Source organism: Ictidomys tridecemlineatus, chromosome 9 (assembly GCF_052094955.1).
Source record: "Ictidomys tridecemlineatus isolate mIctTri1 chromosome 9, mIctTri1.hap1, whole genome shotgun sequence".
Taxonomy (NCBI): domain Eukaryota; kingdom Metazoa; phylum Chordata; class Mammalia; order Rodentia; family Sciuridae; genus Ictidomys; species Ictidomys tridecemlineatus.
This window is the reverse complement of record NC_135485.1, coordinates 65,541,433-65,558,692: the sequence shown is the minus strand read 5'-3', so window position 1 is coordinate 65,558,692 and position 17,260 is coordinate 65,541,433. Positions and strand designations below refer to the sequence as shown.

Sequence of the window (17,260 nt, the reverse complement as noted above, 5' to 3'; positions counted from 1 at the left end):
AGGAGTCCCGTAACATGAGTCCCGTAGCAGGCCAAGGTGAACAGCAGGAGTCCAATTTCCATATGAATGTAAATCTTAACATAATCATATCATCTCAATGGCTAGCTGGCCTCACCTTACAACCAAAAGTGCCATGCATCATATTACTTTGCTGTGGCTCCTAGCATCTGCCCCCTTCTGTTTAATTAAGCAACAGGCAATGTGGCTAGGGACTGTGCCTGTTAGGTATGTCCAATTCAACATATGGTTCTTACCCGTCATGGGAAAACTGACCTCTAGGCGTCAGCCTCCTGTCTTAGGTTAATACCACTGCAACTGGATCATACCCGTCACTGACTAGTGGTCCAGTATATAGCCATACCTGTGGATAGGCCTATGCACCAGTGGGGGGGTGAGAAAAAAACAGAGGGTAGCTGAGTGGCAAAAAATGATAGTACTCACACATCAATTTGCTAAGTCATATGTGAATAAATATAACTTAAAATAGTACTTCCCATATTTTAAATTTTTGTTTTCAATGAGAGTAAAATAAATAAGATAATTTGTCTAAAATTTACATTAAATGTTTACATCATTAATTTAAATGATATATTTTAATTCAAGTAAAACATGAAGAGAAAAGGAAGCTTCTTTATTTTGTTCTAGCAAACTCCTAACCTCAGATAATGTTTACTGTTTGGGCCTCAGTAAATGAGAAAGAACAAATTAGTTAATTATCCAGTTCAGATTAAAGATTAGCCCAATGTGAATATGGCTCATTTTCTTTGGAGCAAAATTCTCGGGGTTTCTTGTAGTCTCTCCCTCTCTCCAAATTCTTCTCTATGGAATTTGCATGAGCAGGAGAAAGAATGTTCAGTACAGATGCCCTGGTGGGCCTCACTGTCCTCATGTCATTAGTGGAAATAACTCCTCACAAATTTTCAGATATGTACACTCTATTGTCCCCCATTCTAAAAAGATAATGGCTTTTATTGACGTGGTCATCATGGGTTCTACCTCCTTTGCTGCAGGTTAGAGCTGAAAAGATATGACTTGGACTTCTGGCTCTAGAATCCCACACAGGAAGCATCAGCCATCTCACTGTTACCATCAGCTTGCTTTCAGCTCTTGCTAAATCTATAACTTGTGTCCCACTCAAATTCTCATTGAGCTGTCCACCCCAGCATTTGCTGTTGGGATTGGCTTGTCTTTACACTACCTCCTCTCCTCTCAGGGAATGTAAACTTCAAGGTATCCATCAGCTCCATGGTGCATCACCCACTTTAATGTGAGTAGTCTCCTCTCAAAGACCCAAACAAATAGTACTAAGTCAAGAGCCCAACTTTAATGAGCCCCCTAAATTCATGAAACCTCTGATTTAATCCTGACCAAGACCCCAAAACAAAACTAGCACACATGTAACTATATGCTTTGGTACCTTATTTGCTCTCCAACCTTCTTCATGCAAATCTCTGGACTAGACTAAGTAGGAGGTTGGCTTTCTTTTATTCTTCATATGTCATATCCTTCTGCTATTAGAGAATGTATGCTATAGAAGAAAAGAGTCTCTTTTTCCACTGTTGGAGACAATGATGAAAATAGTTCTTCAAACTAAAGGAAAAAATAAAGAAATTTGGACAACCCCCTTTCAAAGCTATAATAAAATGCATAAGGCTAACATGGCATAATTTTATTTTTGTGTCAGAAGCAGAATATTAACTAAGTCTTTCTCTTTGTATTCTGCATTATGTGTGCCTAATATAGTCCCAGGCAACATCTACCTTTGGGAAACCAGGATAAAGGTCTTATATTCAAAAAGGCAAAAGAGAAAAGCACATTAATAATTTTCAAACTATATTCCCATTATACCTCAATGTCAGGAATACACAAAATGACTCCTTGGTATGCTTTGTGGATTACAGGCCAAAGTCAGCGGTCTGATTCCTTAAATTAAATAACTAGTTTGCGTCAGTAATGGCATTTACAGTTTAAACTCTAACTTTGAGCAATTATTCTATTACTTATTTATTTTTTATATTACAAAGGCAATAGACAAAACAGTGTGGGTGAGTAGCACAAGTTTTCATCATGATTCAAAAATCATACTTGTGAAATATAAATCCTCCTGATATTGAGCATCAGTATCATCTTTAGATCATTTGATTGGATCAGTTTAAATTTTGGTATTCTGATCCCATGAAAAAAAATTGTGTCCGTCCTATAAGATATTCACTATAGTTCTCTCCATTCTTAACTTAAGCTTACTGCTAAAATTAATAAAATCATGCTGCATGTATTCAAATAACTTAGGAATTTTAGTTTGTTTTTATTCATGTATTATTTTTGAGGGTGGAAAACAGTGGTTAAATATCTCACTCAATTTTTTAAAAACATGAGCCAGAAACACTTTCATCATTTGTAAACAATGTACAGATCTTTAAGTAAACAGTCAGCTTTTAAAGGATCCTCAGCATGTCAGGTTGCAGCACAATAATCATTGGCCAAATTGGTTTCAGATTCAGTGACTATCCAATTGATAAATAGATGGGTATTTATGGCTTCTTTGAAATAAGATGGCACATATTACCATTCAAATAGAAAAGAATAACAGCACTTTGTTCATTCTTGCAGTGTTTCATTAAATCCACCCAAGGGTACAGGATCACATGTTGTGCTTAACTCAATTGGTGATGAACAAGAAGTAAGGCACAGGAATTCTGCTTCTGACCAGGAAAGAGGAAAGAGAAAGTGTTCACCCTCTCACAGTAAATAATTAGAAAACTGGACCAATCTCATTTTAAATTATGTTCATGTATTAGACCACAGAAAACATAGATGCTGTTCCCTGAAAAAAGAAATAAATAAGATAATCCCTATAATCTTCCCAACTTTCTAGTAGAGGCACTATCCAAGCTCTGGTGCCAGGAGAATCCAAAGCAGAGCATAGATGTCTCACTGAGTTAGAAGACAGACCTGAGGGCCACAGGCTGGTGGTTGAAAGTTGATGGGCAAAGTTCCAGAGAAGAAGGCACTACAAAGAGAACAAGGGACATCTAAGTTTTGATTATTCAAATAGTAGAATCCTCACTGGACATTTAGTAGAAACTTCAAAAGGATTTTGCCTTAATAATAAGGTAAACTAGACATTGATTAAAGGCTATTCTGAACTCAAAAGCCAGAATTAATACAGCAACAAAACCAAAAAAAAAAAAAAAGGTATTATAAAAAAATAAAACTTATTATATCTCATAAAAAGATGAAATTTCTTTTAAAATATATGCAAAAAATTAATAATGAAAAGGATCAAATCAAGACTAAATGGGGTTAATTCCAGAAATTTAAGGTTGTGTTACCACTGTAAAATAATTGATATATTCAGCACATTAGCAGAAAATATATGTGTGTGTATCAACCTAGTTGAAAAATAAGCAAACATGAATGACTAATAAGCACCCAAAAACATGCCCAATACTTTTTGCCATCAAAAAAGTAAATTAAAAAACCCACAAGCTATCACTATATATTAGCATGACTAAAATTAAAAACATTGATAGTTGAAAATTAGCAATTGGAAGTGTAAAGTGGTATAACTCCTTTAGAAAGAAATTTGGCAGTTTCTTACCCCTCCCCCCAAAAAATTAAACAAATGCTTACCAGATGATGTAGCACCCCTAATATTTACCCAAGAAAAATGAAACCATGTAGCACACACAGAATTATATATGCATGCTTATAGCAGCTCTATTTGTACTAGTAAATTTGATTAACACAAATATCCAAATGGGTAAAGGACTAAACAAATTTTAGTATTTCCATAATGTACTATCCAACAAGAAATTGTAATAAACTATTAATTTCCACAATATGAATGAATTGCAAAACCAATATGCTGAGTGAAGAAGCTAAACACAAAAGAGGTGGCATCCTGTTTCCATTTAAAAAAAATTCTGGAAAAGGCAAATTTAGTCTATAATGATTGTGAGTGGTTACCTAGAGCTGAAGACAGGAATATGATTGAAAAGGAATGAAACAGAATGCTTTATCATGATATACTTATTTCTAGGTTGATTTTGAAATAACTCAGTTTTCAACTCACAAAACTATGATCTAAAATGAATAGATTTTTATGGTGCATATAAGTATACCTAAAAAGTTAATTTAAAAAAAAGGTGGGGTGGAGTAATTCACTAAAGGAAAGAAAATTACATTTACTTTGTAGTTTTCAACTTATATTCCACATCCAAAATAATAAAATATTTGCTCGATATTCATTATGATATCCTGATAGTCAATAGTTAACAGAAATTTGTATGTGGCATTATTATTCTAAAAGGTAGTTCCTTTATCTTTGCTCTATAAACTGTAGGCACCATCTTCTAACAGGATCTACAGCTTATGAATAACTGGAGAACTGCTTTAAAATGAAGATATAGATATTGTGAATTGAGAGACACACATCAGAAAAGAACTGAGATACAGCTGTGTGCTCCAATGCGTAACCAACGGAGGAACTGTTACTTGGGATACAAAAAGATGGTAATTTGCCCACTAGTAAAATTTAGAAAAAGGAGGTAGGATGAAAACAACTAAGTCTAATTTACTACTCTTTGAACCAAAGTTGTAACTTTGTCTTGGTCAAGAAACTTGTGAATTTCCTATTGACTATGAATCACCAGAATCAAAAAAAAAAAAGACAAATAGAAGAGTCAGGTGGCAGCACAACAATCATTAGGAAGGAGATGACAAGTCATGTTTCTTGTGTGATAATTATAAGAGATCTGATAAACAATACTTTCTCCTTCTGGAGGAAAGAAAATGAAACTTCTTTAAAGGAAAAAAGAGTAGATAATTTCTTTTGAATATATCTGAACCTATATAATTAACATAGTTTTTTAAAATAGAAAAATGCCATTTTTTTAATTTTAAGGAGAAAAAAATTAATACTTGCAAATATGTAAAATGAACTTAAATGATATTTTTAATATGCAATTTGTAAAAACCACCCCATCATTCTCTTTGGGAGTTTAAATATGAAAAATAGATTACAAGCATGGGTACCTTAAGTGGCTGAGAAAAATTACAGGAAGGTACCAATTCTCTATATCAGGAAATTTCTTTCCACATAAATTCTTAAGTAAAGAGAACCTTCAGCCTCCCCATTACCTGCAAGTTAAATTCCAAATTCCTTGGTAGGATAAAACATGGACAATTGTACTCTCACCCCATTCTACTTAGCAGCCACATTTTTCATTATTCTTCCTGCCCTAAAATCTGAACCAATCCTCAGCCAGGGTTCTTTGCACCTCTATCATTTATGCATATTCTTCCCTCATTTCTTTATTCTTGACATTTACTGTCCCATAAGGCCCAAATGTCTCTTCTATAACACTTATACTTGGTAATTTTTCTTCTCAAAGTACCAAGTGTATAGATCTTTTAAATATGTATCACAAGATACTGTAAATTTTATATGCCAGCTTCCCAATTGCATTAGAAAGAAACTTTCTTTTGGGGACAAAACTCAATCCTATTATTTCCTCTTGGTTGTCTAATTTTTACTTTGCCATGGAGGCCCCAGATCAGCACATTTACATTCAAATATTTTTCAAACAGAAAAGATTCCCCTGATCTCCTCATTTGATTTTATTTAACAAATATCTATATAACACTAAGTATAGGCAATACTTTATATGATTAACAGATAACAATCCATCTACTTCTCATATCAAAATGCAGTAAGACAGGAATCATTATTCATTCTTTTTATTGATGCATGTGAAGCTTTTAGTTGCCCAAAGACTTGCACCTAACAAGGGCCTGAACCAGGTTTTGACCCTAAGTAGTTTGGCTCCATGGCCCATATTCCTAACCTCTTCTCAACCCTGTGTCTCCCATGCCTCCCGGAGATCTAGGAGCAGGGCTAAGATATATCTTTAGAACTTTCCACAGTTTCCATGAGTTAGGAGAATTAACTTACTATAAAGTCCATCCAAGAATTAGTGAGGAAATCACCACTGATGTTACAAGATTTCTATATCCTCCTTGTATAATTTTTAATTGAGATATATATTTAGCTTAACTGATTTTTGGCATTTAAGAGTCATATGTAAGATTACAATGATAACTGCAATCACATAAATTTGACCTAAAGACAATTGATTCTCTAAGTTCTATTTTTAAGAATGTAAATGTATTTTTTCTCAGCAATCTCTCAATCATTTTTTGCAATTCACAGGTGTATGAGCTACCATTTACCTCTAGTTCTGATTTCAAATGACCTTCTTCCTTCTGAATATTACCACATAAATTATTTAAAAATAATCTATGCCTTACATGTATTATTTAACTTCAAAGACCTGTTAAGAGATCAAATTTCCTTTAAACACTACCTGTCCTAAAATCAGTGTTGGTTGCAGCTTTATGAAATCCAGAAATGTCTAGAAATATTTAATAAATGTAGTAATACAAAATAAGGGCAGTGGATGGATGAGAGGAGTGTGTGCTGGGTTTCACAAAAAATAAGCAGCAGTTTTTGTCCTGGAAACCACTGTTCATGTCTATGGGATGATTTGTGAAGAAGCATACAATATATCTTACAATATATCTCTAAACTACATATTCTGACATTTCTAAAGACAGGTAGACTCAAGGTAGACAACAGTAGTGTTGAGTACATCTACACTCCAAATTCCAAAAGAAACTTCAGTGAGTCAATGCATCACTCAGGACTGGAATGAGAGGTTAAGAGCTTGTTTTCAGGAGGGGTCACTAAGAAAAGAAGGGCCTTCAGGAGAATATCTATTCCAGATTTCTGTAATTTCACTTTGACTCACAAAACTGGGTGGAAATATCTTTTAACACATATATGTTCTCCTTACCAAAAACTATGCTTCTAAATAGTTCCCTGAAGAAAGAAGCAAGAATATCATAACTGCCAACACCATCTTTTCTAACCATTAAACTGTCATAGAGACCTAGATACACTTACATCAAAGTATAAAGAAATGCACCACTCTCGAGAACCAAAGAGAAGTAAAAATATTACCAACTGAGAAGAAAGTTCTTTAAATAACAAACAACATCCTTGATCTTCTTTATTGTCCACTTAGGACAACAAATCCCTTTTAACTACATGGGAAAACATAATAGGGAAATCTCTGATTAATATCTGTTTTTTGCTTTTGATGAAATTGTGGTTCTTTCCAAGCTAATATGTGAAAAAGAATATGAAAAATATACACAGACAGTTTGTTCATCTCAGTTTGGTCTTCTTGAGTCTTGATCCTATTAATTTGAGTGGGCCACACTCCCCTCTGATCTGAAAGAGATGTAGCAGTCTTCAAACATACCTATCTTCATCCTAGATCCTCCCATGCAAGAGGAACCATCCAATATCTGTTGGCTTGCACTTCCTATAGGCTACCAAAAGCACTCACCATTTGAAAAAGCAGTATTCTGGGTTGTCGGTCTCATGGCATAGTTGTTCCCAGGAACTGAGTCAGAGATTCTGTTTCAGTTTGATACAATCACAGATGTTCTTTCAAGGCTAGTGTTAGCCTTGAGTGAGTAGGCAGACAGGACAAATCTAACAGCATTTAGGTAAGTTTACCTTACACTTATTTGAACACAAACCATTTTTGCCCCCCAGTACATGCTTTAACGCCTCACAGAACTAATTCTTCACAAGAGACAGGCAAACGTTACTTTCCTCATTACATGCATGCATGCATTCACATGCACACACATATACAAGCACACACCTCTAAATAGTACTGATGAACTGCCCCATATCTTGGAGTCTAATGACATTTTAGAAATGCACAAATCCTTTTAATAACAAATGCTAAATCATAAAGACAAGTTAGAAAGTAAAAATAAATGTGTGTCAAACCTGAATAATAAATATTTGCCAGAATACTTAAAATATTTATACTCCTTGAGCCAATAAGTCAGAAATCTGCCTTAAGAAAAAAAAATACTAACACTCAGGCAAATATTTATGCTCCCCAAATTTTTATTGCAATGTTATTTATAATAGCAAAAAAAGTAGTTGCAACATAAATACCTAACAATAGGGGTATTTATTAAATGAATTATGACATATCCATTTATTTAGGTAGTTACTCAGTGATTAAAAATTATGCTTCCTAAGAGCATATAATGTGGAAAGAGTATAAATAGTGTTCAGTGGAAAAGTTAGCAGAATGGAGTTGCACAGACGGTATAATCTCAATGTATAAGACAGGCACGTAGGAACAAGCTGAGCAGAAATATAACAAAATGTTAAGGCAGCTATTTCCCCCCAAAAAAAAGCAAGAAAGTGGATGAATGCACTTTTCCTCCTTTTTCATTCAGGTATTGATGAAATTTTCCACACCTGACACATATTACTTTGATTGGCAGAAAACAAAATAAATGTCTCTTCCTTCTGAAGCTGTCAGCAACAATTTCCCGGAGAAGCAACTCTCCACCCAGTCTATTTATCTCGTAGCATGTTGCTTCTCTAATCATATTTCTCCAAAATATAGTTGGTAATTGTGGAATGAGAGGAAGGAAAGTTAAACACAGGGATTGACCTAACACCTTTCTTTTAATGGGAGTCTTGATTGACATAACAATTCTGGGACATTTAACCATTCAGGAAGAGAAACTTGCTCTCCAGGGCAGTGACAGGCCATCCTGGGATCTGGCTGTTCCCCCTCCCTTTAGGACAACAGTGGAGTTCCAGATCAACCTGGTAAAACTGAACCTAAAAAAAAGCAAACCATTATTAGTTTGTCTTGGCTGCTCTGGGAATGTGAGGCTCTCTGGGAATTAAGAGTAATGTGTTGCTAGGCACTGCTGGCCTCCGATGTGTGACTTCATTAACTGCAAGTTACACAGAGCTAGAAATCAATCTCTGGAAAGGAGGAAGAAGCTTCCAAATTATCATCACTTTCCAGTCAGCCTGTGTGCAACAATTGGGATGAAAACACATTCAGAAATATTAAAGCAATTAGGAAATATGCTGGGCTCTTCCTCAATTGCCACTATTTCTTCCACCTAACCTTCTTGTGATCCATATATGATACAGTGTGTGTGTGTGTGTGTGTGTGTGTGTGTGTGTGTGTGTAATAAGAGTTAAGAGTAACTTATGTAAAAATATCATCTTCTGAGGCTTTACTAATTTAAAAAAAAAGAAATTCATTTTTGGAAACTTTTGAGGATCTAACACGTGGACATCACTGCAAGGAAGGAGGAACCAAAGAGACAGCAAAGAGACACATTAGCCATGCTTCTCACACAGCAGGGAGACAACAAAGCTCCTCTTTTGGCCAGAGGACCAGCACAAAGCCTCAATGCCTGTGTCTCTTCAGCACCCCCTGCCGCCATGCCTTCTCAAGTTATTTTTCACCAGATAACTGGGCTCATTGAAATTATTCAATTATTCTAGAATTTAGGGATAAAAGCTTTGAAAAAATGTCAAAGAGAAAACAGAGATGAAGAATTTAAACAGATCCTTCAATATGATTAATAAAGTAATTCAAACAGTATGCCTGTGTCTTTTAAGATGAACAAATGAGCTGACAGAGCTCAAAAAGAAACAGAAAAGCAACACTGAGAGATAATAATAATAATAATAATAATAATAATAATAAAACAACTAAGCATAGAGACGCCATCAATTACTAAAAGGATGATAGATATGAAAGAGAAATAAAATGTTCTGATAAATAATTGGTGTTCACAGCACAGAAAACAAAAGAAATGTAATGGGATGGGGGCGTCAAAACTATAGGGGAAAAGATTACCAAAATAAAAATCAAACCTGGAGTTGAAAATGGCTCACTATGTAATGAGAAATAAAAGTGGACAGTTACCTGAACTAGGAAGGGTCCCAGGAAATACGATACAAAAATTTGATACAAAACAAGTAACTCAAAGATATCTTTAGGAAAAAAATGGCAAAATTACAAGGATTTAAAAATAATCAAAAGGGATTCGGGCAGAACTGTCAAGGTGCACATAATCACAAGCACAAAAGTAGGACCTGTGAGCTTGACTGACTTCTTTACCTTTTTGGTACTGTCAAAAAATGGGGAATGGTATTAAATACAGAAAACCAAAGAAAGAAATGGTTGCTCTAAACTTTATGAAGTTTTTTAGCTTCAGGAAGGTATTTTAAAAACTAAATCTCTCTTGTGGTAGACATTTATCTGATGTCTTGCTTCAGATAATTCAGTAATTCCTTTTTATTTCATAAGCACTTACTTCTATTAAATGTAATTAAAATTAAATTTAATGCTAAAAAATGAGGGTCTATAATCCATTTAGTTTTCAGTACTGAGGACTGAATATAGGGGTGGTTAAGCACTGAATGATAACCGCAGCTCTCTATATTTTTTTTATTTGCTAATTTGCTGAAGCTAGCCTCAAACTTGTAATCCTCCTGCTTCAGCTTCCTAAATCACTGGGATTACAGGCGTGTACCACCACGCCTGCTCTAAAAGTACTTTTTATAAAACCTATCTAGACATATGTATAGAAAGATGTTTGAAATGATATCAAATTTTGTTATTTCTTGGCTGTGAATTTTATGTACTTTTTTTCTTTAAACTTGGGTCCTTTTCGGGATCATTTACATTTTTACACAGTTTTATGAAAAGAGTAATTATTCATTAACAAATAAATTAAGGCTTGAGTCTCTTAATCCATGGCTCCCTGTTTTAATTACTAATGGCATTTGAAATGCTTTCTCTTAGAAAAAAATAAGTATTTGTATGTATTTAATGTTTCCAGTATGAGGACCCCATCAATATCTGCTGACAGGTGTCATAGTAACAGACAATAATTAAACTGAGGGTTCTATTCCAAGAATGTCCTGTCAGATGAAAGACAACACAAGACAACTCAAGCGTCAACACGATGATTGTCTACATAAGAATTAAAAATATTTGTTATGATGATGTGTCTCATTATGATCCTTTTCAGTTACTCCTTTATACAATACTCTGAGGTACATGGATAATTTTCTTTAACTATTTTTTATTCAGACAACTGAAACAGCTCTAGCAATACTCATACTTTGACATGAATCTGTACACGTAGTAAGTAAGGCCCAGAGAACAAGTTTTAAAACAAATGAATTGTTTGGGTTACGATTACCACGATCCTACATTTATCTTGTGAATGCTACAGTAGGGTATTTTTCTTAATCTTTTGGCAATCATTTTAGTTGAGACACTCATGAATCTAGCTAAGATAGGGTGGGGCAGAGTCTTCTGAATAACCCACTTGCTCAGTCAGTCTTTTCTCTCCACTAACCCCATCCCCTTGGGTCCCCCTCTACAGGACACCATTCCAAAATAATCTTTCTAAACACCCAATCTATTCCTCTTCTGTTCTTAAAATTCTTAATAAGTATCCATTGCCTTCCCTTCAAAATCTAAGTCTTATTATTTTACAGAGGGTTCACTATGATCTGAGCCTGCCCTTCTTTATAAATCAATTTGAGAAAGGGATAATATTTTCCTACTCCAAGTTGTCATGAGGAAAGGTCATTCCTCAGCATAGGCCAGCTTCTCACCACCCTTTACCCCAAGGAGGCAGAGATCTGATGGGCAAATAAGGGAAGCTGAACTATAATACTCCTGGCAAGCACCATCCATCTCTCTCAAGGGAGTGGGCTGATCATGAGCAGCAGGGTTTCAGTTCTTCCTCTGTGTCTCTTTCCACCCTGGGCTTTCCTCCTTTCATTGGGCCAGGAAATCTAATCCCTTCTGAGCTTCAGGATTATCAAATTTATTTGGCCCCCAATCCTAAAACCACATGTTCAATCTGGCCTCTATCAGTGAAAAGAAATATTCTGTCTCTCTTTACTACTTTAATTATCACCCATTTTTTTGGAACACAGGTGAAGGATGCTATTCATTGGAGGCCTCCTCAAAAATGTCAATAAATAGTCATATTTTATTTAAAAAAAAGAAATTAAAAGCTCACATGTCATTTAGTCATCACAGTCAGCCCCCTCCTGACAAGCTCCACCCTCAGCCCTTGCCTCTGGTGTTCCTCTCAACTCCTGTTACCCTCTCATATCCTCAACCTCCAAGTTATTTTCTCTAACTTATGAGGGAAGAGAAGATATCACATTTTAATTTGCAAAATAATAATGAGATGAAATTTTCAGGACAAATCAAGAAACAGAACTGACAAAATATTCCACACACACCGAATTTTCTTCAAAATGTAAATTCAAAAATATAGTTATCAAACAGGCTCTTTCAAACTTTTTGCTCAAATTTGGGGAATGTTGGTAATGAAAGTGGTTCCAGGCCCTCAAACTGATATTTCCAGCTTTGAGATTGAGGATTGGGTGACAGAAGGGCATTTCCTGACTATAGTTTAGCTATGCTGGGGAATTTTGAAACTAGAGTTCATGCTTGGCAACAAAAGAGCATATCCAACAGTCTATTATTTTTCCAGTATATGATTTTAGGCCCTTAGTGAAAATTAATTCTATTCTCCATCAGGGTAAAAATCCAATGAGAACTTGAACTCTTGTGAAATAACATTATATGTTTCCTTTTAATTGTTTTTGCAGACAAAGGACTTAATCTCTTCCTAAACAAATTAGAGGAACATGCTTATCAAAAGAGAAAGCCCCTAGGGGTTCCTTAGAAAAGGGAGCTTTGTAAAAAAATTTACTTGTTTATTATTCCTTAATGTATATTTGCAAACCTATTAGAGGAGAGGTAAGAGTGTTTTGGCCTACTGTGCTTAAGAATAATTGTCCTGTTTTGCTATGTCCCTTTGTTCTCAGAAAAGGAAATACCATTATATCATTGCACAATTGATGAATAGAGTTTTAGACTAACATAGTTCTTCAAATTTCATATAATACCAATTGTTCTATTTTTTGATTCTGTTCTATTTCTTATATAGGATTAAAAAGCAAAAAAAAATGAGTTTTCCTATTATCTCTGGGGAAAAATTCCACTCATTCATGTATTTATTGTTATGGTTTGGATGCCATTAACCACCACATTTGCATTTGGTAGAAGTTTGGTTCCCAGTGCAGTGGTGGAAGAAGGTGAGGAAACTTTAAGAGGTGAGGCCTATGGAGAGCCTTTAGGTCACTGGGGAAGGGTATTCTAGTCTCCTTGAAGTTCTCATAAAATCAGTTTGTGATAAAAATCTGAGCCAGACTTATAAGTCACTCTCCAGTTTGAGGTTTTAAGATAGATTCTTCTTCCTGCACTAGCTTGAGTTCTGAGATCTGTTATTGACCATGAGACCCTCATAAAAGCCCATGCCAGAGTATTTGGACTGTCGGCCTTCAAAACTATGAAACAAAAAGACATCTTTTCTTTATATAATTAGCATATTTCAGATATTTTGTTTAGTCAAATTCATAGAAGGCAAGAATAAAATGGCTGTTGACAGTGTCTGGGATAGTGGGAGATCAGGATTTACTAATCAGCAGCTAAAAAGTTTCAGCTAAGCAAGATAAATAATCTCTAGAGGTTGAAAGGGTAAATTTTCTAAACTGGAAAGCTTGAATTAAAATTAGGTATTATTAAGTTCCTCTGTTACACCCAGATTCCTGAGATAGTTAAGACAAGGCCCTACTGGCCATTTAGCCTAGGGCCCTGTGCAGTTTGTCACAGGGCCCGAACCAATCAGTTTGAATGTGTACCCCGCTTAGGAATGACCAATGACCCCTGCCCAACCTGTTCCCGCCAATGAATGTGCCAATCACGTCTCAGAGTTGTTGTTTAACTTTCCTGCGCCTCATGATGATTTGTTCTGATGTATGCAAAGCCCACTGCCCTCTCCAGAAAGTGTACTTAAGCTCTGCTTGACCTCAGCTCTGGGCTCTGGGCTGCTCTCCCTCCTTGAGTGAGCACAGAGTCCCAGCGCGCTGGAATGGATCCCCAATAAATATCCCCTTTTGCCAATTGCATGGAGTCAGTCTCTTGGGTGGTCTCTCCCTCCGACGTTTCGCCAGACCCTTACAGAGATCTGCTGTACAACATTGTACCTATACACAATAATGCATTGTGCACTTAAATTTTTAAGAAGGCAGATCATGTTACATGTTCTTAACACAATAAAATTAAATTTAAAAAGATGAATTCTACACTGAGGAGAGGGCTTTCTAGGTGTAAAAATTTACAATAAGGAGGGCTGAAGATATTAGCTCAGTTGATAGAGTGCTTGACTAGCATGCACAAGTCCCTGGGTTCAATTCCCAGAACAAAATATATATACACACATACACACACACACACACACACACACACACACAAACAATTGGGAAAATAATGTTTAAAGCTACTAAATATCATTTTCAATATATATCATGAAAATACAATTTATCTAAAAAGAAAGACATTCACAATCCTACCACAAAACTTTGACCAGAGAAGCTCACACTGTTTAATTTCACATCCACACTAGTTAAAAAGCCAACATAAAAGTTTCCTTAATTTGTGAGTTTTTAGAGCAAAAGAATGCATGTGTGAATGATTTAAATATGGGAACCACTATCTGGCATCCATTTTTGAAATTACTGTAAAAAGAGGCATATGTGCCAACTGTCCATGTTAAAATGAGAAGGTAAAATAGGAAAATATCTTTTAACTGCTGAGAACTTTGGCAAAGATTCCTAGTGAGTCATAAAGATTGAGAATATTGCCAATGATTCATAAATGCTAAAAGCTTAGGAGTATAATGCCAGATGGACAAATAAGTGTAAAGAAGTTTTCTGGCAAAAATTGTAAATGATAACAGCTTTGATTACTACATCCAGGAGATGGAATCTTACACCAGGATTATGAATTGGTTCGTAGCTTTCACTTTGGAAGAATTATCCTTTGAGAGCTATACGACAGGAGAAATCACACCATGTAAACCTTGAGAGTAGCATTCAAGTATGTGGAATAACTAAAACTTGGAAATACTCATGAAAGGAAAACTGTAGAAGAATATCTCTCAAGAAAACTTTTTCTGCCATATAAGTTAAACATTTCCAAGGACTTTCTTCTAACAAGAGAAAAAAAAAAGTAGACGTATAGCTATTGCTGTTTTAGCAGCATAATATCAACCAAGAGAACTAGGTTTATTTTAATGGGCTATTTTCATGTACTGGGAAGCTAAGTAAAGACACCAGTGGAAAGCTAAGTTGAAGGGCTCAAATTTCAGTGTAACAACTTGTAGTGTTTCTAAGTAAAATTAAACAAACTTTACTAAGACAACCCACAGAATGCAAGAGGTTTTTCCGAAGACAGTGTCCAATACCATGAATGGTTTCAAGATGCCGGCACATAGGTGTGCTCCTATAATCCCAAAAACTCTAGAAGCTGAGGCAGGAGGATCCCAAATTCAAAAAGCCAGCCTCAGCAACTTGGTGAGACTCTAAGAAAACTTAGCAAGACCCTGTCTCTAAGTAAAATATTAAAAAGAGCTGGGGATGTGGCTTAGTGGTTAAGTACCCCTTGGTTCAATCCCTGTTACCAAAAAAAAAAAAAAAAAAAAAGTTTCCACACATTCTAAAGAAAATGTCTATCTCCAGCTAGCCACTTAATTCCACTTTTAATGTGTCAGTAAGTTGGTAAGGAAATATGTTATCTAACTTTTTGGAAGAAATGAATATATGAAGAACCATCTTACTAAATCTGATAAACAAAATGAAGTCATGAAATAATAAACTTTCTTATTTCTTCACATACTATCATAAACTTTTAGATTTAAGGGAGTTTTATTATCAAATCAAATGTTCAATTTTTTAACCATATGATGTAACTTATTCACATTGGTTAATTCATTGAAGGCAGTAGTTGTTTCCCATCTATGCATTCTCAAGAATTATGGATCAAATCTTACATGTTCTTAGCACATATTTGTTAAATAAATTACTGAATCCTTTCCAATGAAAAGAATTGAAGGTAGTGATACCTGTGCTTAGCCTTGAAAATTACATCAGATTTACCAAGCAGAAAGGAAGGAGGGCAGGGGATGAAGATTCTGATAGAACAGACAAGACTGAAGTTAATGTTGCAAAACAAACAGAATCTCTCCCATTTTCCCATATTATCCACAATTACATATAAATATCATATTCAATATAAGAAACTATTATAAAATGCGGGGAATCACTAGTAATGTGCATCTTGGAATCAATAACATGCAATATGCAGACTCTGTTAACAGTGAAGCTTCAGAATATAAGCCTTCTATTCTTGCATTGCAGCTATTAGTTTTCAGCTTTATGAACATAATGAATTGATGGGAGGCTTATTGTGTTTCATTTATATATTTATACATTTGTACTCATCCTTGTTTTAAAATGATATGAGGAAGTTCATAAAATATTTGGTCACAGAATTTTTTAAATAGAAAGTAAGATAAAGATAGAATGAACACTTGTTAAAAGTAGAAAACACATTTGGCTCTGGGATTGTTACTGATTGAAGCAGTAAAACAAACACAATTAGTCATTCAATACACAGTTTTTGTTACATAAAAATAAACTGGTAAGGGTCAAGAAGGAAAACTATTCCTCTCTACTAAACCCCAGGAAGAATTTCTGCCCTAAATTCTGATGAAGATAGCAAGTTAATTTTGAATGTTTTTTCCCTCAAAACATCTTTCAGTGCAGATTAATTGTATACTACCAATTGCAACTTAGTAGAGGTAATTCATGAAAGGGGTAAAACAATTCAGTCTACATCTAACATTCTGGCTTTATTTGGGAACAAACTTTTGTGTCTAATGTCAGGATTTGATGGATTTCATAACAGATAGTCCTCGGTTAAGATGACAGTACTCTCAATTATCAAGAAGTGTCGGAGTCCATCTCCAACAGGGGGTCTCAGGAGACCAACGGATGGTGAGGAGTCGGCGAAAGGGGGTGGAGAAACAACACAGACACCAAAGTGAAGGTGCTGATCCCAATCTTTACTTGTGAAGTTGATCATATATACTTTTCATTTTGGCAGGCTCACAGTACTTTGTGGTTACAAAACAGGAATCATTATTCAAAGAAACAAAGTATTATGTATCTACAATTAGATAAGAAGAATATCTTGGCTCATGCATATGCAAGCATTTTCACTTTCAGTTCGAATTTTGCTTTGAGCTGTTTCTGCTTAGTTAGCTTTTAATAATAGTTAGAAATGTCCCAGATTATTGGCCTTTACCTTGACTATTCTTTCTTGACTTACTGACTAGAATCGGCGCCACGGTTATGGCAAGTGGTTAACTTGAAAAGAGAGGCTACTAATTTTAATCAAACAGGAGC

At 35.1% G+C, this 17,260-nt stretch overlaps 1 protein-coding gene across 33 annotated transcripts in view; it reads right to left on the bottom strand.

Annotated features, from left to right (window-relative positions):
- Window positions 1-17,260, bottom strand: part of LOC120892322 (uncharacterized) — a 207,817-nt gene that overhangs the window by 62,702 nt on the left and 127,855 nt on the right. For 2 of the 33 annotated variants that reach the window (XR_013425871.1, XM_078021550.1), the window contains exon 3: window positions 2,953-3,010. The exons of the other annotated variants lie outside the window; for them this stretch is intronic. Coding sequence is in view for 1 of the 2 variants with exons in the window: in XM_078021550.1 (XP_077877676.1) it covers window positions 2,953-3,010 (58 nt within the window). In the remaining variant the exon portion in view is untranslated. The remainder of the gene's footprint in view (window positions 1-2,952; window positions 3,011-17,260) is intronic. 33 annotated transcript variants of the gene reach the window in all.